The 23698-nt window shown below is 37.1% G+C and overlaps 1 protein-coding gene across 1 annotated transcript in view; it reads left to right on the top strand.

Annotated features, from left to right (window-relative positions):
• The window catches only part of PTPRQ (protein tyrosine phosphatase, receptor type, Q), a 103426-nt gene that overhangs the window by 57505 nt on the left and 22223 nt on the right, over positions 1-23698 (top strand). The window contains exons 27-35 of the mRNA XM_010023878.1: positions 4728-4849; positions 8444-8630; positions 10847-11091; positions 11746-11812; positions 12389-12547; positions 13761-13983; positions 14473-14546; positions 19092-19191; positions 19965-20093. Coding sequence (XP_010022180.1) covers positions 4728-4849; positions 8444-8630; positions 10847-11091; positions 11746-11812; positions 12389-12547; positions 13761-13983; positions 14473-14546; positions 19092-19191; positions 19965-20093 — 1306 coding nt within the window. The remainder of the gene's footprint in view (positions 1-4727; positions 4850-8443; positions 8631-10846; positions 11092-11745; positions 11813-12388; positions 12548-13760; positions 13984-14472; positions 14547-19091; positions 19192-19964; positions 20094-23698) is intronic.

Genomic DNA, 23698 nt, shown 5'->3' with positions numbered 1-23698 from the left:
AGCAGATGGTGGTGGGGTAGAAGTTAACAAAGTTCCACCAGCCCAAGTGTCTGGGGCTGCTGGCCTACATCTGTGGTGAGGGAAGTGGGCAGCAACAAATTTCCTGTGAGCTAAGTCAGTGACACATCAGGAGATGAGCTGCCTATAAAACACACCACTGTGGAGTCAAGGAAGCGTGGGCACTATTCCACATGTTGTGGCTGGGTGCAGGTCTTTCTGCTGGAGTGATGGCCATCAGCTGAGGAGGCAAAAAAGGGGAAGGTGACATTTCACATCTGGGTAGCCAGCTGGCAACTCTGGTGTGCTTCAGCAGAGCTGGGAGCCTCTCTGAGCAGCAGCTTTAGTCAGTGCAGGCCTCTCCCTACCTGACCTTATGCTTTCCCAAGACTTGTCTATAGAAATATTGGTGAATCAACTGAAGAATCTTAGTTCCCCTCTTTCTTTTGGACAGGTTGCTGCCTGTAGCAGGGAAGAGAAATTCAGGATGCACAAAACAGATCCATCACTCTGGGCAGCCTTGCAGAGTGTATCCAGGGAACATGTGTCAATACCCCTCTCCTTTCCCTCGTGGACAGGGCCAAGCATCCTCTGGATTAGCCTGCTGGTACAAAGCCAATATACATGGTCTGTTAGGGCTTAAGGCTGCTTAGCTGCTATGTAAAATACCCTGAGTACTTAGTCCATAAAATCAATGTGAGTTGTGTCTGCAGACTTGGGGGCAGAAGTGAGCCACTGCTGCTGATTTTCAAGAATTGTCTCTGCAAGACATTGCTTCTGCCAAAGGGAAAGTTGCCTTGGTTGTGAAATAATGGGCAAATACTTTTTTCTTCAGAAATAATCGGGTTTTCAGAAATCTATGTTTCTGTCAAGCCTAAAGAAAATATTATAGTTATTATATTCAGGAAGTTACGGCATTCAGCTGAAAACTGTTAGACTCATCTCCCAGAATATGAAACTTCAACAATAGCAAAATTTACATAACAGAAACCCTAAATATTCTTTACAAGTGCTGAGGATTTGACTGTTGTGCTAAAGGAGAAATACCTAATGATTCTAATTATCCAGTGACAAAGGTGAGGATTTTAGCTGTTTATTTCAGTTGCTCATTATGAAGGTAAATGTAAGGCTACTGTAATGCTTTTTAATATTCTTGAACTCATTTGCAAGTTTCAAGTGAAAAATAATGGCTGTGCTCTGTTCTGAAGATGGTTATAGTGTTACTCCATGGAAAGTATTATAGGTTGCTCAATATAGTCCAGTTCTCACATCACAGAGAAAAACTATTCAGCCTTATGTGTTGCAGATTATCCTCGCAAGAATTGTCCTACTGTCTCATAAAGTAGTTTGATGGCACCATTATTACTTAGATGATGAATTACCCAAGACCCAAATCTACTCTGCAAGATGAAATATTTTCAACTTAACCTAGATTTATTTACCAGTACAGAACATCACAGTGTTGTGCCACAGTAAGGAAAAGGGCAAGAAGTATTTTCCATACTTAAGGAAACTTTGTTCCCTCACACCTGCACTTACCCAAGTTTCACTTTTACGTTTAAAAGGAGGATAAGATAGGCTGAACGTGCTTTCTAAGAGAAAAATCATTTTGGTGGGTCTGTGTTAGGTGGAAAATGACTTGCATTGGGATCACTGACCTCCTTTTGGATCTTGTACAGTTACACAATGCAGTGCTTTTTGGTAAACTGCCAAGTCTCCTAATGCCAGGATATACTGAGATACAAAGGAAAATCCCAGATGTTTGAATGTCCCATGAAGGCTAGGACTTAGGTGCATGGGGCAAAGGGTTATGCTTCTCTTTTCAGCACCTTTTTTCCCAATCCCTGCTGATACCTGCTTGCCTGGAAAGCTTAAAGAAATGGGTTTGTGTGGTGGAAAGTAATGAGATTTCATCTCTTGTTGCATGCCCTTTCTTCTGCCAGGTTTTGCCTGAGAAAACTTGGTTTTCTTTGTTCCTTTCATTCTTTCAGAAAGTAAATATGGCATAATGTAACATTAAATGTTTAAATGTAGGAAAAAATAACCTAGGTGATTATAAAATAAATGAACCTCACACATAGTATTTATTGGGAAAAAGAAAAAAAAAAAATCTGGTCTTAACCAAACTGGAAAGCATAGATTTCTGTTAGAAGACTGGAGTATTCAATATTTTTGAGGATTATGCTAAATGATGGGCTATCCAGACTTATCTTAAAGCTAACACACTTTGCTTCCTTAGCATCAGGACACAGATGGATGGGAAAGATGACCCTGACCTCCATAAGACCCACATTCCTGTGCAAGGATAGAAGCATGATAATCAGGAAATGATGGTTATTAGTTACAGAAAATGCATTATTGTGAAAACCAGGAGAAAAGTGCTTATGAGAGGAAGTGATTGGATTATGGGGGAATGAGAGAATAAGACTAGGTCATTTCTACTGAGTAAATTGCTGTGATTTATAAGAGAAAGGGTATAGTGATATCATGGCCTCATATTGACTAGATTGATTTCACAAACAAACCTAAATCAGAACGTGGCAGTTAGTTACCCACTAAAGCAAACCCAGTTTTTAAAAAGATGGTTTTTGTAAGACATGAGACATGTTAGACACATTTCTTTTTCTAGTTTTCTTTCTTTCTAATTATACTGGTTATTTCAAAAAATATTCCTAAATTTCATCATCATTCAGTTATTGTCTAATACTGTACTTTTCATGATGAAAATAAACCAGCTGTTGATGCTTAGATGTATTTTAGATAAGTATCTTAAATACAGCAGACAATTAAAATTTTCTTGCAAAGATTTAAAAATGTATCAAATATAAACTGCATACGGAAATTATCCATATAAATAACTCCAGGTTGCATTGTGCTTTGAAATTATTTCACACCACTGTTGTCTAATGCATAAACCTAAAGTGACTTCTTGGGGGGAAAAAAAAAAAAAGATTAAATGATCTATTAGTGCTATGAAAAAGGAATGAAAAATTGTCCTTGAAACTTGGAGAGTTTGGAAACTAAGGCTAGAGAAGTTATATGTAATTTTATACTGGTTTTGAGATGTTTCACTGGGTGACAAAGGTAATACCCTGTCATAGTTACTGAAAGCATCGTTTACTCTGTTTAAGCAACATGTCTGACATGCATTAACTGCAAATTAAGCTTAACTTTTGCTAATTCTAGTTTTTAGGAAACATGCTTGCTGTTGTTTTTTATCTGTTCTAGCTCCCCAGTCAACAGCTAGCCTTCTCTGAGCAGCATAGGCTTTTATAGTTCATTCAGTTACACTCTTCATTCAGTTGTTCATGTTATTCAGTATTTTTGGGAACTGCTTCCAATGGCTGAATTTGATCCTGCCTACAAAGTCTAGTATATTCCTGCTAATCCTAGCACAGCAATCTATCTCCTATATCCAACATCCTAAACTCTTCATACGACCTTACCAACTCCCAAGTCTTCCTGTTTTATTCTGCCACCACAGTGCAAAATTTTTGCCTTCACAGTGCAAAATATATGATTTATCCTCATTAATCTTTCACACATAATTTCCGTAGTTACCTCCTTTCCTGCTGTTTTTCCTTTTCCTAACCTGTTTTGTACCTAAAAAACTAAGTAGCCTAGAATATACTCCAATTTTGCCCATTAAGCCCTCTTACCAATATGATTAATGGTGAAAAAATACATACTCATGCATTAATCATGTTTGAGAAAAGAGACTGCATCTTCTGATTCACATAGATATTTTATTATTTTTATAACAGACTGTTCACTGGTATGTGTTAATCATAGGTACATTTTTTCCTGATAGACAAAGGCACCACGAAGCCAACTTCTGGAAATACGTACAAATCTGTTGTTGCTTTTATAACAGGCTGTTCACTGATATGTATCACAGTTTGTGTGGGTTTTGTTTTTTTTGTAGTAGTAGATCCCCCAGAAGGCACCATGGAGCCAAGTTCTGGCATTAGCTACAAATCTATTGTCACTTCTATCCCAAATTTTAATTTTCCTGAAATTAAAAAGAAAAATGAAAAAGAAGTACCATTTACTGAGAACTGCTGTGTTGTTATTATGATTTCATTAATTTTTTATTCATGAATGAATAAGAAATAAATAGGTTAATTCACACATCACCCTAACAGAAGGAAATTTTAGGAAAATCCCATTTTTTAATGTGAACATTCTTGCCTGCTTACAATACCTATCACTTTTGTGTGTGTGTTTTCTGGAGTTTCTCAACATGTTACGAATAAGTTGAAATGAAATCTAGAAAAAGGTTTCTTCTGTATAAAATTATTTGTATTAGTACTTTCCAACATTGCTAGAATTTTTTTCTAGCATGCAGAAGACCTTGTGTTTGCACAATTTCTTGTTTGAATGATTTGTTTAATGTAAATATATTATGCTTGTCTAAATAGTTGTCTGTATTTTGCTTGTATCATTTAAAATGCGTGTAAATAATTTGTAATTAAAAAACCCTATAAATGGCAGTTCATGCTCTAGAGAAGTTGTAGTAGTCGCAATGAAAGACGTGTTTCTAAATCACACTGTATGCTTTATATATGAGAAAGTAAATATGATATAATTATTTAAGCAGTGTATCATGTTAAACGCTTGAAAAAAATTTACTTTCAAATTGAAAATTATTCTCTACTGGCAACTAAAATTACTAGGTTGTTTGTTGAGACTTCTTTGACTATGATTCACATACTTATTTTTTTCTACAGCTCCAGACTGTCCTCCAGAAAATGTGACTGCTTTAGCCACATCTCCTCACAGTATTAATATCACCTGGAATGAACCTGTCATCATTACTGGACCAACTTGCTACCTCATAGACATTACCTCAGTAAGGCAACTCTTTTTCATTGTTGGTAGTTATACAGATGTTTCGTGATACAAATACCACAGCCGATATTCTTACAGAAATTACGGGACAGATATCAACTGGATTGAAACACAATATACTGTGTCTATTTCCACATAAACTCCTCATAAGAATTAATTGTACATTTATAAATTCCTTAATGGGAGATAAATTAATTACTCAGTATAAAAAAAAAGAAGTGCTAATAAGGGGTCTTGGAGAAAAAACAAGTGTCACTATAAATGTATACAGGAAAATAGTAGCTGAGCTTTGCAGAAAACAGACCTGAGCTGAGCAATAATGATACTGTTTACCAGTAAAAATAAAAATTACTTTTTTCGTTCTTCAAAAGAAGGATAAGGTCATTGTCATGATTTTACAAACAAGAGTGGAAAGCCGAGCAAAAGGACTTGTACAAAGCTACACTGCATCAGAGTGAAGTCAGGCTAGACTTCCCACTTTCCACTTGATGCTCGTCCATCAGATTAGCTGTAATTTGGTAGCACAGCAATAACATTTCTTCCTCCTTGGTCTTTATAAGGAAAAAAAGGCTGACTTAAGAGTAAAGCTCTAGCGGCCTCTCTCTTTTCATCCTCTACTACCCTTACAATGCTCTTTAAAACAAACGTTAATAAACCTCATTTCCTGCCTGGTGGCAAGATATGAAACTTTCTAAGTTTGAGCATATGAGAAGTTTTGAGTAGGATATAGATTCACTGATTTCCAGAAATTATACAGACGAGGATATTAGTGAAAATGGGAAGCAGTTTACCAGACTTTACACAGGAAATCTTGCTGTTTGTGTCTTCGAAAGTCCTGAATCAGTTTGTTAAGTTTTAAATAGAAAATTCTTTCAATTATCTGAGAAGAGAGAAGGACTATTGTGTATATTTTCAATGTTTCTGAATTGGTCATAAGAATTACAGATTTGCTATAATATTACTGCTGAGATTTTTGTGCAATCAAAATTGCTGAAGAGGTCAGTAAAAAAAATACCAAATATTTTTAAGCTCTTCAGTAAAGCTGCGAGGGAGAGTAATGTGTGTAATATTTAATGAATTTCTCCTGTGACTGATAATTCCTGAATTATAAACAGGGTGTTATCTGATTCTACACTATGAAAATGTTATTAATACTTTATCAATATACATTATAGTAAAATTCCTAAAGTAAGAAGACCCATGGAATGTTTAATGTGAGCCTGTCAGCGTTTGGAAGGAACTTAAAAACCTGTTACAAATGTTCAGTTTGGCGGGCTTTGGTTTAGTTTTACAAAGTTGTTTGTTTGTTTCAAATATATTTCAGATATCTAGCTTTACGTTTAGTGATTCCTTGTAATCAGATGTTGTCTATCTAATTATCAGTAACTACAGGTGTCAGTTCTTTAGATAATCATCTCAGTAGACAAATCTATTCCTTCTTAAAGGCCAATAAAGCTGTCACAATCTTTTTCAGTGAAAATTTGAGTATATATTTTATTGTCCCAGTGGGCAATTTTTTATGAAGACTCCAAATTCCACAAACTTACTGTATGTACAACTTTACTCTTTCTAATTCTCAACTGAGTATCTTTAAGGATTTATAAAAATTGGCTCACAGAACAGAATTTCAGATTTCTACTCTGTGATGTCTTTATTCCTTAAAGGTAATAATTAGGATTTATTAGTGAATGTATTAGGGTTCTGTTTAAATTATTAGGATGTTCCTTGCAGTTTTGTAGCTCAGAAAAACTAAAAAGTACTCCCTCATTATTATTTCTCCGGGTCATGTTTTAGTTTGTCTTGCTGCCTACTACAGTTAGAGGTAGTCCTGGACAAAACATTACTGAAAATGAGTAAGGAAGATGAACCATTATACTTCAGGAAGAATAGAAATACATTTAATGATGTAGTGCTGTGATTGTGTTTTAGCTTTTGTATAAATATTTATATGCCGGATTTTTCACAGTCAAATAGGAAAATGTGTTTCAGCTCTAGGATGGCCATCCCAGGAAATGAATGTCTGTTTAGTCCATCAGAAAGTTTAGTTCAGGTTAATTCTCAGTAGGGATACATGCGTATCTGTCAAATAAAAGGTACACTTGAACTATTCTGTTTTAGCAGCTGCATTTAATACAGATTTCATCCAGTGGGAAAACTACCGTACAGCTACCTAATCCTCTCTTTCAAATTACACACTGATGAACCAATAATGAAAACATCATTAACTGAAGTAGTGGGAATAGACATAAAAAGAATTTTGTAGAATTTTGTGGTAGGACAAGGGGTAATGGCTTTAAACTTAAACAGGGTAACTTTAGGTTAGATATAAGGAAGAAGTTCTTCACAGTGAGGGTGGTGAGGCACTGGAATGGGTTGGCCAAGGAAGTTGTGAGTGCTCCATCCCTGGAGGTGTTCAAGGCCAGGTTGGACAGAGCCTTGGGCAACATAGTTTAGTGTGTGGTGTCCCTGCTCATGGCAAGGGGGTTGGAACTAGATGATCTTAAGGTCCTTTCCACCCCTAACTATTCTATGATTCTATGATACTTGATCAAATGCTAGAAAAGCTCTGATTTTTTCCTTCTTATCCTCTTATAACCTAAAATTGGAAGTGATTAATTGGATATGAAGCTCAACACAGTAAGTTTTTCCACAGAACTACAGATTATTTGAGAAGTAGGGATGATAGGGATCCCAGGACATAATCCAGTCCATATCCTGCTCTGACACAGAAAAAAAGTGTACCTAAAGTCTTCCTCACAAATGATTCCACACATTATGGTGTTCTTAAGAATTTCCAGTGATGAAATTGCTCAACAACCCTTAACAGCTTGTTCTAGTTTTCAACTAAACTTTTAGTCGTAATTTTAGTTACATATTTAGGTATATCACTGAAGGTTTTGTAAGTTTTAATTCTAATCATTTTTTGGTGCAAATATTATTTCTATTTTTGTTTTCATGAACACTAGAAACAATGGATTATCTTCAGTTTAGTAATGTCCTTTTTTATATTTTGAAGTTATTACTATCTATGTCTTCCACCATACTTCCTTTTCTAGATTGAATCCAAATTATTTCTGCCTTCTAGCTTTTCTAGTGAGAGAAGTAGTCCCTCCCTGCTGTCTTATAATTACTGCTTCTATTAATAAATCCCAGGAGGAATTGCATTTTCTGAAATCATATCAACATTATTTATTGCTGCTCAATTTTCTTTTTGTTAATTTGTATTCCAATATTCTGCTATACAGTTGTTCATCCTCTGGATCTTTGCCTAGGTTGATTCCCATTTCAGGTCACTAGAGCTCCCTTGGCCCAGTATCTGCCAACTGGTCCATGTTTGTTTGGTGGAAGACAGCACTAAGTAGGCAGCCCTTTTCCTTAATCCCAACTACATGAAGTGTTAGAGAGGCAACCCATGGATGAGATGGATGTGTACTGCCGTGTGCAACTTTCTAGTCTTGGTACCTATAATCTTTTTGTGAATCCTTCTATACAAATTATTAGAAAAATGGAAAGATAAATAACATGTTCAAATAGTAATATCCTCCTTTTGCTTGCTTCAAGTCTTGTAATTATTTTTTTTATTATTATTTTACAGGTAGATAACAACAATTATAAAGCTCAATTTATGAAGACAAATGATGAGAGTAAAGTCTTAGAAATTTCTGATTTAAAAGCATTTACAAGATATTCTGTAGTAATCATAGCCTTTACGGGGGATGTTAATGCTGCACTCCTTGAAGGCAAGGCTAGTTCTCCAGTAATTGTCTCCACATTTGAAGCAGGTTTGTATTTTTCTTTAGTTTGCATGAATCAAACTTTGCAGTTTTTCTTTCATCTGGCAAATAAACAAGAGTTTTGAACACATGGTGCACTTTGAATGCAGATGTGTTCTCATGGTATTTTTTCTTTAATATTTAAAAAGGTGGCAGTCAACAAAAAAGGGTGATGGTGATAAGAAATACTGTTTACCTTTAGTAATGCAGAGATCTTAATTTGCTTCCTATAAATATGGATGTGTGGAACACAGCCATCTAGATTACTTCTATAGTCAATGAAGAGAGGTCCTATCTGTATTAGCATGCATATATAAGATACCTGTTTTAGGAAAGGATGACTGCCCCTGTGGAGGTTTATTGAAAACCCCATATGATGTCCTTGGTCTTGATGCAAAATTCCAATATAAAAAAATTAAGTGAAGTAAGATCCTACCATTTATAAATGGCACCTGTACTGACTTGAGGATATGATCTGTGTATTCACATTTGAAGGAGGTTGCTAGTGAAGGCCCACAGGGACCTGTGCTCGAGTCAGCTGTTCCACAGATTCAAAACAATCTGGAGAGTGAGATAGATACTAAAGGGACAGAAGCTGCTGATGCTATTAAGTTACTCTTAAAACTGAGAGACTAGGGTGAGGAACTGTGTAAAGACTTCATGACACTGAGAGGCTATGCTACAGAAAGGTAGATAGCATTTGCTTAGGTATATATAGACATATGTACATGGGGAAGGTAGTCCTAGCTTTACATATATAGTCTCTGGTTATGCTCTAATATCTTTGCTGCCTTTGAATTGTTTACTAAGAATATTTAAACAAACAAACATACAAAACAACAAAAAAGTATTTTCTGAAGAGATATTGAAATTTTGTTTCATTCAAACTAATTATCAACAGTGTATAAACTACAATTGCCTTATCTCTAGTGAGGTTCACTGCAGGTCAGCTTTTTTAGCTGTATACTGAGTTTAAATTCAGATTTAGATATACTACACGATGGTTGTATTTGTCTTTCCTTTGATGTATGAAAATTTGATGTCCATAATATGCGTGTGTGTGTGTATATATGTATATATTTATATCTCGAATGCCTTTAATACCTTACATTCCAAGAATTTGGTGACCTGTTTATATCCCTAGAGGCTGATATGGCCTTTTACTGTGGAAAAATGAATGAATATATGTATGAAAAGTGAATGAAGTATTAGGTGGTAGCTGGGTCTGTCCTGTGAACTCTCTTTTTTGTAAAAATGTGATACATTAGGAGGTGCAGTAACTTTAGAGAGGAACAGTTATTTTTTTCATTTCTTCTTGTCTCATTTGGTTTATACATTTTAGCATATTGCTGAGTTTGGACCAGTTTAGACTGACTTACTCCAGGGAAGCCTGAGTAAGCGTTAGTTGGCTGGTGTAAAAAAACCTGCGAGGTATGACAACTGCATTTAAATCTGTGGCTGAGGGAATGTGTTTACCTTCAGTTTCTTGATTTCACTATTTAGAGGTCATGCTACATACTTGTCTGCTCAGGTAGAGCAATAAATATTTAGCTGCCTGGAAAGAATGTTACAGCCTTTTCATTTAGATAGGGACATTAGGAAAGTGATTTATACCTTTGCTGTCCTGAGAATAGGCTACTGGAATAAGCATTTGACAAAACCTGTCTTCAGGAAAAATGTGTGTTGTGTTTATGTCTGGGCATCAGCTTGTGGAAAGTTCTTTCCTGGATGGTTAGCTGTGATAAGCAAAGATCCTCAGCAGCATGGTAGCTTGTTTATATGTTGGGAGAGAAGCTGGCTGTTGACAGAGGGCTTTCACAAAAGGATACTCAAGACTAACACTTGCTTCTTGCTTGTCAGCCAATGCAAGGATTTGTTTACCCCAGATGTATTTCAAGGTATAACGGTGCCTTTAGGCTTTCTGAGTAGGAAATAAGAAGAAACTGCTCTGAGTAGAGACTGCTGAGGGTTATATAGTGATTATTTTTAATATTTCTGTCATTAAATGCTATCACTAACAATAGAATTTCACTAAGTATTTAACTTTTTATTGCTTTTATAAATATTTATATATGTAATAAGTATTTGAGATATTTTTAATAAAAACAGAAAATACCAATAAAATAATACTGATATGCAAAAATATAATTTGTCATTTTTCAGTTTTTACTCTAATAGTAATAGTAGTAAACTGAATATGTAGTTCATTGAAATATTTATTTCAGTGCCTGAAGATCCACCTAACAACGTAACATTTCAGAAGATACCAGATGAAGTAACAAAGTTCCAAGTAACATTTGTGCCACCATCTGAACCAAATGGAAATATTCAGGTGTATCAAGCTATGGTTTACAATGAAGATGACCCTGCTGCCATACAGATCCACAACCTTAGTGTCATTGATAAAACAGATCAGTCAGTCACTGCCATGATAGAAGGACTAAAAGGAGGGCATACCTACAATGTCAGCGTAAGAATTTATACTTTTTCTTTGAAATTTTCTCTTATATGAGTGAGAGATTAGTCTGAATAGGGAACTCAAACCTAGGCTGAATATGAGATTTTCATAGTGTTAGCTGGGATGCAAAGCTGGGGTATGTTAGCTGGCATATGAAGAGAGACAAGTCTGAGGAACGAGGGGAGCAATGAAGAGGACAGAGTGAGTTGGGAGCAGGACACATCATTAGTGGTTAGGTTTGTGCTCTGGATCACCAGTTCATGTGCCAGCAAAGCAACTTGTGACATATTTATGCAGGTACAAGACTAAATCTGTGTCTTAATTCCACTACTAGCATTGTTCATTTGGCTCAGGTGAAAAGTCTAGTTCTGCATGGGGAGCTTGCTAGAAGTATGTGCATAAAGTCCTTTCAAATAATCAGAGACTAGGACATGAGAGGAGGTGACAAAACTGTTTTAAGTGGGCTTGTAAGACCCCTTACTGTAAGAGCTACATTACAAGCAATGAAGTGTTATTGTGCTTAGGAATGTAAATAAATACAAAGTTCTAGCAAAGTGTGAATGAAGAGAGTTTTACCATTCATTGTTGGTTCAAATATATCCAGATTTGGCCACACTGAAGCTATTACAAATACTCATTTTAAAAAGTGTTTGGTTTTTTTTTAAGGTGTATGCAATTAATGGCGCTGGTGCAGGGCCAAAAATTCAACTGAAAATAACCATGGATATCAAAGGTATGTCTCATAAAGTATCCGTTAGCTGAAATCTCTGGCAATGCTGAAGAAATTGCTTTTCTACCTATACAGCTGTGTGCCTTTGTCTATTATATAGAGGCTGCATAATGTAGGAACGGGAAGACATAACTAATAGACTTTTACTGCACTGCTCAGTTTTGTTCCCTATCACTGATCATTTCCTATTTGTATCTGAACGATACCGTAAACCATGTGCAGACTCAGTGAAGTAATCATATTGACTTCGGTAGTTACCATCAGTGAACAGCTTAGAAGAATATTGCAGAAGTATAGGTAAGTATACAGTATCATAAATAAATAGTTATTGATTGAAACTCATTGAAAAACTAAGGCTCAGTCTTTTTATTGTCTTCTCTTTGAATGGAAAACTGATATGAAGAGTCGTTTTTCAGAATATAGATTTTAGAGGCTTAAGGCATTAAGCAGGACATTAGGTTGTCCCTGAAAATATGCTGAAGATTTGTCTTGCATAACACAGCTGTGTGCCTCAACAAAGTACTTGTAGTGAAAACATTTCAAAACAAAACTCTGTGGTATATCTTTGTTTAAAAACAGAACCACCACGACCTAAAAAGAAACCAGCACCAGTTTATGATACCAATGGGGCATTACTAGTCACAGATACAACAATGACAATCAGAATGCCGATATGTTATTACAGTGATGATCATGGCCCTATCAAGAAGATTCAAGTTCTTGTTGTGGAAGCCGGAGGTAAAATTTTATAAATTCTCTTGAAATTTGTTTTCAAGGTTTTTTATTTCTTTACTTTCAGGCTGTTTGTCTTTTGTCTTGTATTTCTTTTCTTGTGTCTCAGTAATTTCACGTTAGAAAACAATAAACAAAGTCACTTTAGCTGTGGCAACAGTACTAAGAGCAAAGTATTTTTCGTAAGACCTGTGGGCTGAGTACTGGATTTTGGGAATGCTTGCCAAGTAAGTATTATCCATGCTGTTTTAAGTCACCAGTATTATTCTGGGCCTATTGTTTTCATGACATCTCTTTATTTCTGATTTTCTTGGGAAAAAAATGCATTTGACATTTGTGAAAGGTAAATAAATCTGAAACATTTTTTTGCAAGGGTATTCTCCTGTTGCTATTAGTGTTGCCTGTAAAAGAATGTAAAATATCAACTGCAGTCATGTGCAAATGATATTTCCATTTCATAACGGGGGCAGAGGGATTTATATAAATCCTTCTGTAGACTGTGGGTTAGAATGTGTATTTCCTTGTATGGACTGATGAACATACCAACAGGGCCAGAATACTCTTTTGAGTGATTGCCCACCAATGTGGGCAGGAGTTTCATGGTAGATCATCATATGGTCAGGGTTACTTTACCTAGTAAGGACAAATTCCAGGTATTTAATTCATTTGTTTTGCCTCCAGTGAATGCACATTAAGTCTCTCAGCTTTTCCCGAATTTTGCATTTTAGCACTGATCCTGCAGACATTTACTTCATAGCTGTTGCTGTGAAGATTCTCTTGAATTGATGGATATGCAAATACCCTGTTAAGCAACATTTTGAAGATTTTTCTTCTGAGTTGCTGGGTATTGTCCACTTATGGAAATACAGTAATTTCACTTTTCACTGTCTTCAGAGTAAACAGTTTTTACTGTCTTTGCTATTCATGCTTAGTTGCAAAGTCAAGTAGCTTGTACAAGAGGTATCCTCTACAGGAAGAGCTCATGTGCAAGACTGCCCCTGGAATTTTCTAGTTGACTTACTATGAGTTAACAAAATGCAGATAACGTGGATAATAAGGAAATTTGGGTTCAATTGCAAGTACATTTATAGACTTGGTTTTGTAAATAGCAGTGATAGCATGGTAAGCTCTTAAAAAAAACGATTTCCTACTTAATTTCTTTAAATACAGTCTGGTTAGAATGCAAATTGTATCCGATTATTTCTTTTCTTGACAATAGCTCAGCATGATGGGAATGTTACTAAGTGGTATGATGCCTACTTCAACAGACCAAGGCCATATTTTACAAATGAAGGCTTTCCAAACCCACCATGTATAGAAGGAAAAGAAGATCTGAGTGGCAAAGAAGAGATATATGTTATAGGTGCTGATACTGCCTGTATGATACCAGGTAGTCAAGACAAAATATGTAATGGCCCACTGAAACCAAGAAAGCAGTACCTGTAAGTACATTTGTCTCTGTGTTTGTCCCAGAAAAAGATTTAAGTGAAATATACATTTATATAAACATACAAAATGTGTAGTTCAATTATGAAAAGACAGAGATTGAAATGCTTTTTGTGTATATCTGATTTTAAGTTTTCTGCCTGAGCATGAATATGGGAGACAATTTTTTTTAAATGTTTCAGGTAACAGTAGATGTTACCTGAGTTCTTAAATTAAATAAGCCCAAATTCAAGGTAAGTAATTAATAGAATTTGATTATACTTTTAAGATCTCTTGACATTGGGTCCTTGATACCTGTCATAATGTCACTTTAGCAGGTGAATAATGGTTCCAGCTTACGTTACACTAAAACTGACAAATAGCTTTTAGTTTCTATCCAGCTTATGTTACACTAAAACTGACAAATAGCTTTTAGTTTCTAAGTGAAATTAAATAAAATGAACATAAACTTTTATGTCATTATTTTTCTTGGTTTTATTTCACAGATTTAAGTTCAGAGCAACTAATGTTAAAGGACAGTTTACAGATTCTGACTATTCTGACCCTGTCAAAACATTAGGTGAGTGTAATTTACCAAAGTATTTCTCTATTTCCAAAGGATCTAGACAAATCCATGTTTCTTTTTAGTACAATAGTTTCCCTAAAGTAAATAATCTCTATTTTTGTTGGACCCAGTTTAAGCAGAATGGCTGAGGAAACATATCCCTTCCCTTTTGCATCCTTTTGAGGTTGTCAAGAGGTATCACCTCAGCCTGGACTGTTAAATGAAGAAGCAGTGTTGACAAAGTTTGTTAGAAGAGATTCAGTTACACCCATAAAATTACCATTTTGACAGGATGTCTCATCTTGCTTGGTGAACTGTCAGAAGATCTCCTGTTCATGTAGTTTTCCTTTGTGTTGGATGTAGAGCTATTATTGCGTGCACTTTGCTGGGTAAAAAGCTGACTGGATGTCCAGGCCCAAAGAATGGTGGTGAATGGAATTAAATCCAGTTGGCAACCAGTCACAAGTGGTGTTCCCCAGGGCTCAGTATGGGGGCCAGATAACATAGTTTACTGTGTTAACTATGATAAAGTTAACATCTTCATCGATGATCTGGATGAGGGGATCGAGTGCACCCTCTGTAAGTTTGCAGATGGCACCAAGCTGGGCAAGAGTGTTGATCTGCTGGAGGATACGAAGATTCTACAGAGGGATCTGGACAGGCTGGATCAATGGGCTGCGGCCAATGGTATGAGGTTCAAGAAGGCAAACTGCCAGGTCCTTCGCTTGGGCCACAACAACCCCATGCAATGCTCCAGGCTTGGGGAAGAGTGCCTGGAAAGCTGCTTGGCAGCAAAGGACCTGGGGGTGTTGGTTCTCAGCCAGCTGAACATCAGCCAGCTTGTGCCCAGGTGACTAAGAAGGCCAAGAGCACCCTGACTTGTATCAGAAATAGCGTAGCTACCAAGACAAGGGAAGCGCCTGTTCCCTTGTACTTGGCACTAGTGAGACTGCATCTCAAATACTGTGTTCAGTTCTGGGCCTCTCACTAGAGGAAAGACATTGAGGTGCTGGGGTGGGTCCAGAGAAGGGCAATGAAGCTGGTGAAGGATCTAGAGCATAAGTCTGATGAGGAGCAGCTGAGAGAACTGGGGTTGTTTGGCCAGGAGAAAAGGAGGCTCATGGGGAGACCTTATCGCTCTCTATAGCTACCTGAAAGGAGGTTGTAGTGAGGTGGGTGTTGGTCTCTTCTCCCAAGTAACAAGCGATGTGACAAGAGGAAATGACCTCGAGTTGTGCCAGGGGATTTAGATTGGATATTAGGAACAATTTCTTCCCCGAAAAGGTTGTCAAGCACTGGAACAGGCTGCAGGGATGGTTATCGTCATCCCTGGAGGTATTTGAACAACACATAGACAGCACTTGACATGGTTTAGTGGTAGACTTGGCAGTGCTAGGTTAACAGTTGGACCTGATAATCTTAAAGGTCTCTTCCAACCTAAATGAATCTATGATTCTATGACTCTATTTCAGTAACTCTAGTGTAGGAAACCTTTTGGCTGCAGATCAATCCTTCTACTAGCAGCTCATCGCATGACCCTTTAGCCTTTCATCCTTTAGATACAGACAAAGCCCCATATTAATTAATAAATTGATATCATCTAATAGATTCCCTCTGATTCTGATGTCACTGGCCAATAGGCTAGCTGTTATGGGGTCTCAAATCCAGCATACATTCCTTCATGGCCATGTTGAAGGCTTGTAGGAGATCATAGTAAGATTTGTACGTTCTTTTAATATATTGGTAAGCCAGAACTTACTTAGCTAAGCATTAACCCTGACTTACTGAAAAGGGATCCCAAGACAACTGGATGAATACCCAGAAGAATTTTAGTGGGCACATATTTTTCAGTTGGCGTTTATCTTCTGTGATATGAGCTTCCTTATTCATCTAATACATGTTTGAAATTTGTTACATGATCTGATACTGAAGATCCTGCTAATTCACTACCTGAATATTCTGAAAGGATCTGGCACCATTCCACTAGCCCTGAATGTTTTGAAAAGTGCGACACAAAAGTTATCTTTGTATCTTCTGACTAGAAAAGTTCTAAGCCAATGATGCAAATAGTTTGCCCGCTAAGGGAAAGACAGCATGTCCAGTTGGGGAAAACAAGTTTACTGGAAATGAGTCCAATTAAATCCAGTACTCTGGGCAACTTTCTCCTTTCTAACAGAAAAGTCTGTAATGCTTAAGGAAGTCATGCTTTAGTGACAGACAGATAATGCAATTAATTCACTTCTGCGTTGTTACTGAAAACTTGTGACGTATTTTCCTTTGGTGTAGATTGTAAATAAGCAAGATGTCTTTGTATGCTGAATAAAATGGAATAAGAAAAAAAGTAGACCTGATAAATTCCTCAGGTATCCATGGCTCCTCATACCCACCCAGTGCCTTCTGTGCTAAAATTTAATGTCAAGCATTGCTTTTAAAATGAGGACTATGGAAAACTCTTGTCTGGCCTTAACTTCTAAATTTCAGAAGAAACTTTTCCAACAAGAAACAAAACAAGTGGAAAAGATAAGTAGAAGTTCCTTCAATACTTTCTTACAAGTGTGGTGAAATACATCAAATTGATATATCACAAGGGATGCAGGTACTGCAGTTAAGGTACAGCCTTAAAGACACAGCACTGGCAATGCCATTACCAATGTTGTCTTAAGTGAATAAAGGAAGTTAGATTTTGTTCAGACACATTTTCTCTTGAGACACATAACCTGAGGAACCTTGCCCAAATGTTTCCTTATAGAATATGCTCTGATTATTTGACCTTCAGACTTGCTCTAGAAGCATAACCCAGAAAATATACCAGAAAGATCAGTAGCTGTTAAGTATCTTTGTGACCAATTACTTCTATTCCACTTGTAAGAACAGCATCTTTTCAGAAGAAATTTATGCTGCCTGAAATCAGTATTGCAATTTAACTACAAATAATTATCCTTCTCTGTAATAATCACTGAAATTTGTGTTTTTCCAACATTACACTTTCATTTAGTAGATAAAATACTAATTTGAATTTTACATTATTTTGGTTTCTAAGTCTGCTTATAGAATAGGTGGATCTGGGAAACCAGAAAGCTAACCTTGTATCTGTGCGATTTAATACTACATGTTAAATGTGCCAGAAGTGTGAAAAAACTATGGAAAACCTCTGAGAGAGTTCTCTGTGTCAGACATCAGATGCTCTCAATAAACAATAAGAATTTTGCTAGGGAGGAACACTGAAGCAGAAATTATTGCAATACACAGCTGCAATAATGATTGTTTAATTATAGTGAAGATACATTTTAATATGGTGCTCCCACTCAACCATACTTGGAGTACCACAACTCTCCTCTTGAGCTGGAGAAGTGGAGTTTCTTCCTTATAACCCATGACTGACATTGCAAATGTAACATCCATACTACAATGAAAGGTCAAGATTTTTCCATGAGATAATTAAGATGTGGTGACAAATACTGTTTAAACTTCTAGTACATCAAGGCAGTTTATAACCTTTTCATAAACTCTGATAGCTAGTTCAGCAAATCACTGTGGGGCAGCTGGTAGTCCTGTGTAAGTGTAGACTTCTTCTATGTGAAATACACAGCTGATGAGACAGGCAACAATCAAAACGAGGTTTCCTGACATTGCCTTTTGCATAGAAACTTACCTTATGATATTCTATTGTTGCAGTTTGTTATCGCCAGGTACTGAGTTGTGGCTTCTAAGAATTACACAGCATAATGTCTTCTGTTTTGTCTCCTTTTCCTTGCCCATGATCATCTCTACACACATGTATAGTCCTTCCCTGTTGTAAAGAAGTAGGAGAAAGTTATTTTTGTATTCTTGGTGGGTATTCTGCCACCACTGTTTTGTTTAATAGCATCGGCAATGTTTGGACTGATGTTAACTGTAGGGTTTATCATTGACTTCACTGTTTAGATAGATAGATATAACTTCTGTAGAGGCTCTTCTGGAGGTGCTTCTGCTCTTCCTCAGCATTACTAACATTTGGGCCTTATCACAGAGAGCAGTGAGTGGCAGAGACATTTTCATTCCTTTTCTCCTTGCAACATTTTTTTATAGACACGCTTTTCTATTCTCTTTCTCTGGCCTAAATTGTTCTTACCTTACAGTGAATCATGGCTGCACTCTTTAGAATTGTGGCTCTTCCTTTTCCACTTCTAGAGTTTGATTACTCTGTTAGAGCAGTCTGTTCTGAGCTGAAGCACGCGCTCAGCTTAGGCTAGTGTTCAGACTGATGTTACTGCAGTGTAGACCTACCTTCACCTGTTTAACAGGTAAAACTGAAAAGCACCAGGGGATAGCTGCACACATGGCTGTAGACATGTACTATTAGCATTATGTATTACATAGAGCAGCAATGCTTAGGAACCTTTACATAAACTGTTTCTGCTTTTGTTATATATTTGTTTCCCAAGCAGCACTTTTACTGACACGAAATGGATGCAGTTATACAGAGAGAAAAGTCTCCCATCGCTCCCTGATTTCACCCTGTCTGAAAAGTAAAAATTGTAATGAGTCTATGAAATACCAAATTTCTGCTTTCTGTTCCAGGTGAAGGAACTTCAGGAAGATCTGTAGAAGTTTTTCTCGCTGTTACTTTGTGTATACTTTCAGTTGTTCTTTTTGTGGCTGCAGTATATACTTTTGCAAGGTGAGATTTGTGTATCCTTACCATAACATGCTTGCAAGCATTCAAAAATGCTTTAAAGAGTTGAAACAATCCTAGAAATTGATCTAATCTATTGTTGTTGTTGTCTTTCATATAGAAACTTAAACGGGGATTCACAAAGGCTTTAGTCTAGTGAGGGTAACCTCCATAGATGAAGGAGAAAAAGCAATTTCTCCAGAGAATAAATCGGAGCAGTAGCCTCTCTTACCCTTTCAGAGCCACTTCTCTATTGACTTGAGGATACAGATCAGGGTGTCAGCTGGCTGAAGTTAAAGTGCTGGCTAACGCTATTGACAGTTTGATATAAAGTAACTACTCTAAACTTTGTTTTCTGTCTTACTAATAAATTTATCAGTTAAATACTTTGAAGTCTCACATGTGAAAGAAAAATTGAGTTTTAGTTCAAATTGTGAACAAAATGTCCATGTAAAAAAGCAGACTGGGTACTGCATGTATGATGTTGTCTGCTCATTCATCAGAAGTTCTGTTCTTCCTCAGCTGCATCATTCAGGCATTGCCAAGGAGTTTACATAGGAAAACTAAGAATATATAGTCTAGATTCTTTCCGTATGAATTTTAGACAACATAACCATGGGATTTGGCTAAATTACACTGTTGGAAGGGACAGCAGAATAAAAGCCAAGAAAGGATTCCTGACAAGCAGTTTTCAGTTACAGCCTGGCTAATTAAGGTATTGACATATGTGTCCTTAAATCTTTCGCGTGTTTATTTTTCACCATTTTTTTTCTGTTCAGAATTCGGCAAAAGCAAAAAGAGGGAGGCACGTACTCCCCACGAGATGCTGAAATTATTGACACTAAGTTCAAACTGGATCAGTTGATCACAGTGGCAGATCTGGAGCTGAAGGATGAGAGGTTTACACGGTAAGCGTACTCCTTAGGCAAAACAGTAGTCCAAAGGGGCTGTAGCCATGACCCCTTTGTGACCTTTGCTTGTTTGGAAGTGTTTGTGGTGTTCTTTATTTACACAGGTCACTGAGATCCCCTTTCAAAGAATGACCTCCATCCTCAAGACACTTCTCACTCACTTTTAGAAAATCATTTAATCCTCAGCTCTTTCTACTACAGGATAAAGATCTAAGTGCAAATCACTGTTTAATTGTGTTACCAAAAAGAGGGCTGCATATTTTTAAACATGCAGAATTTTCTGAGGTTTTTTGATGGCCCAATGTTTTGTGCAGCCTGCAAACCTACATAAGCATTTTGAGAGTCAAACTCCCAGAATTCCCAGTCAACTAATTCAAGAACAAATCTGTCATTGTTTAAGTGACATTCAGAAAGCATGGACAGTTTTCTTCTTTTGGGGTTTTTTTGTTTGGTTTGGGGTTGGTTTTTTTCCATAAGGGAATTTGTATAATATCTGGGTTGCCATGTGCTCAGCAACCTACCTGTCCTGACATCTACTCCTTTAAGGTGTATGCAGCAATTCCAGGCTATTCATATTTTCTGTCTGACAAAGAATCTTATCAGGTATTTATCATAAGGAGAATAGCTCTTTCTGACTGCCAGAAACATGGATATTATTCACCAAATAAATATAATAATGATTCTCAATAATATATGACATCCAACTGAGTTAGAAATGTTTGGCAAACGTTCTTTACCTGCCTGTATTTTCCCTGCTGTGTCAGAGATGAAACACTGTGGTAGGCAGTCTCCTTAAAGATGAGAAGCCTAAAATAGTCTCGCCCTAGCAGTCAGGCATCCTACTGTTGCAGACTAGGAATAGCTGGAAGATGAAAGGTTGTAGCTGTTGATCTGTTTTGTTTGAGTGTGTATGTCTATGTGTGTGGTACAGAGTAAGTTGATTGCGTATACAAACCTGTTCAAAATAGTGCACACAGGAATGGCTGCTTGTAACAGATGAGAAAGCATACTAAAAATTGTCTGGAAATCATGTACATACAGGATGTGGTATGTTCAGCGTGGGTTACATGTCATTCAGATAGCATTGTTTAGTACCTGCTAGTAACAGCAGAAAACATTCTCTGAAGACAGAGCCATTGCCAGTGCACTGTGATAACTGTGACTCATAAGTAATCTTGATGGATCTTCAAAATGGCCTTGTTTCCAAACTGTTAGCTGAATAAGAGTAGTATTAATTGTGTTTATATACTAAAGTGTTAATGGATTTTACTTCCAGATACTCTTCATTTTTCTTTAGACGCAAGGAGATATTTGTCATCCAGTAAGTTTTTTGTATTATTGAAGCAACATGGTGTGTTTTCCATTGTGTTCTCTTGTGTGCTACCATGCTACTTTCAATGATATAGTTAATTAAAATGTCATCTTCGCAGCTATACTAATAACAGTGATATTTGTCATCGTAAAATCATGTTCGTAAAATCATGTCCCTGATGTTAAGGTACAACAGTTTCTCAACTATTTCGAAATAAATCAGGTCAATTTTTACATGGAAATTATAACACATTATGACAATATAGCACTTATATATACAACCTATCCTTGAAGCCAAAGTAATGCAAATGTGACGTAAGAAACATGTTGTTTCCTTCCTTCAGCAGTTAGCAGTTAGAATGTATGTAATTAAGAGAAGTTATCTTTTTCTTCAACTGCATTTTGTACCCACTTACACTGCAGCTGTTTTGTACTATGCCACTTCAATCTCAGCAACATATCCACACAGTCCCATCCTTTATCAGTTTGCAGAGAACTATTCTGCTACTTTGCTGTCTAAATTATGTGTACTTTAAATTTGTACAGTCTCAAACTCTACAGGGTAATTGCAAACTATAATATTTCATACTTATATAGTTTACATTCATTATGTGATTTATGCACAGCAAAGCCTTTTCTGAACAGTGGATTTTAGTTACATCACCCTTATTTTAACGAGTCAGTCTCACATTTTGTTTTGCAATTTGTCATGTCCTTCCATCTGTTTTTTTCTCCTTCCTCCTTCCCCACTCCTTTAATGGACAAAAGGAAAGACTCTTTTCTTCTGCCAGTCATGTAAGGTACATGATGCAGCTGTTAAATTTTGGATTATTATTTTTCAAACAGTAGCAGCACTGAAGCTGCAACAGGCTCCTTGCCCAGGTGCTTTGTTGGGCATTAAACCACATTGTTGAAGTTTGAAATGCAGGCACTAACTGAGAGTTCCTCAGGACAGGATTCACAGAATCATAGAATAGTTAGGGTTGGAAAGGACCTTAAGATCATCTAGTTCCAACCCCCCTGCCATGAGCAGGGACACCACACACTAAACTATGTTGCCCAAGGCTCTGTCCAGCCTGACCTTGAACACTGCCAGGGATGGAGCATTCACAACTTCCTTGGGCAACCTGTTCCAGTGCCTCACCACCCTCACTGTGAAGAACTTCTTCCTTAGATCTAACCTAAACTTCCCCTGTTTAAGTTTAAAGCCATTACCCCTTGTCCTACCACTAGAGTCCCTAGTGAAGAGTCCCTCCCCAGCATCCTTGTAGTCCCCCTTCAGATACTGGAAGGCTGCTATGAGGTCTCCACGCAGCCTTCTCTTCTCCAGGCTGAACAGCCCCAACTTTCTCAGCCTGTCTTCATACGGGAGGTGCTCCAGCCCTCTTATCATTCTCGTGGCCCTCCTCTGGACTTGCTCCAACAGCTCCATGTCCTTTTTATGTTGAGGACACCAGAACTGGACACAGTACTCCAAGTGAGGCCTCACAAGAGCAGATCAGAGGGGCAGGATCACCTCCTTTGACCTGCTGGTCATGCTTCTTTTGATACAGCCCAGGATACGGTTGGCTTTCTGGGCTGCAAGCGCACACTGCCTGCTCATGACGAGTTTCTCATCAACCAACACCCCCAAGTCCTTCTCCGCATCTTTTCAACTGGAAGTCAATAAATGTACTGTGGGACCCTACTAGCTAACATGCATATAATAATAAGGGATGAGATATCTCTTCTCTGCTCAAAGTCTTTTAGTTTATTACAGCTTTTTTGTAAGCTTTAAAGAATGTTTCAATACGTGGAAGATTCTATTCTGGTAATGTCAGTGACCAAAAATGACTTTTTAGGTGTCTCTAAAGCTGTCTTTCATATAGATAGATGCCTCCTTCCTGGTAATGATGAGTTATATCAAGAAACAGGCAGAAGCATGGCAGCATGCACAAAGGCAGCTTACTGCAAAACCTAATGTCTAAAATATTTTTGCTCCCTCTTTTCAGAGTTCCAGTGTTAGTTACACTACAAGAAAACTTTTGTACCTGATGCCTTTGGGGAGTAGCTATGTAAAAGTCAATCACAGTCCTAGTTCTTGTGTTGTCCTTATCATTCTCATAATTTGTGGTTAAAGTAGTGACATGTTAGCATGTTAAATTATTGTATTACATGTTGCTGACTGCAGTGGAAAAGGTCTGTGCATCACTTAACATACTGCTATACAGCTGTGCTATACTCTCAGCTGTTCGCAAAGCTTGCTGTGTTGCAGAATGCTAGTTTCCGTTCATGGCATCTTGTAATTGCAT

Source organism: Nestor notabilis, unplaced genomic scaffold (assembly GCF_000696875.1).
Source record: "Nestor notabilis isolate BGI_N333 unplaced genomic scaffold, ASM69687v1 scaffold421, whole genome shotgun sequence".
NCBI classification, from domain to species: Eukaryota; Metazoa; Chordata; class Aves; order Psittaciformes; family Psittacidae; genus Nestor; species Nestor notabilis.
The sequence above is the reverse complement of the archived record's forward strand: the minus strand, read 5'-3'. Positions and strand labels throughout refer to the sequence as shown.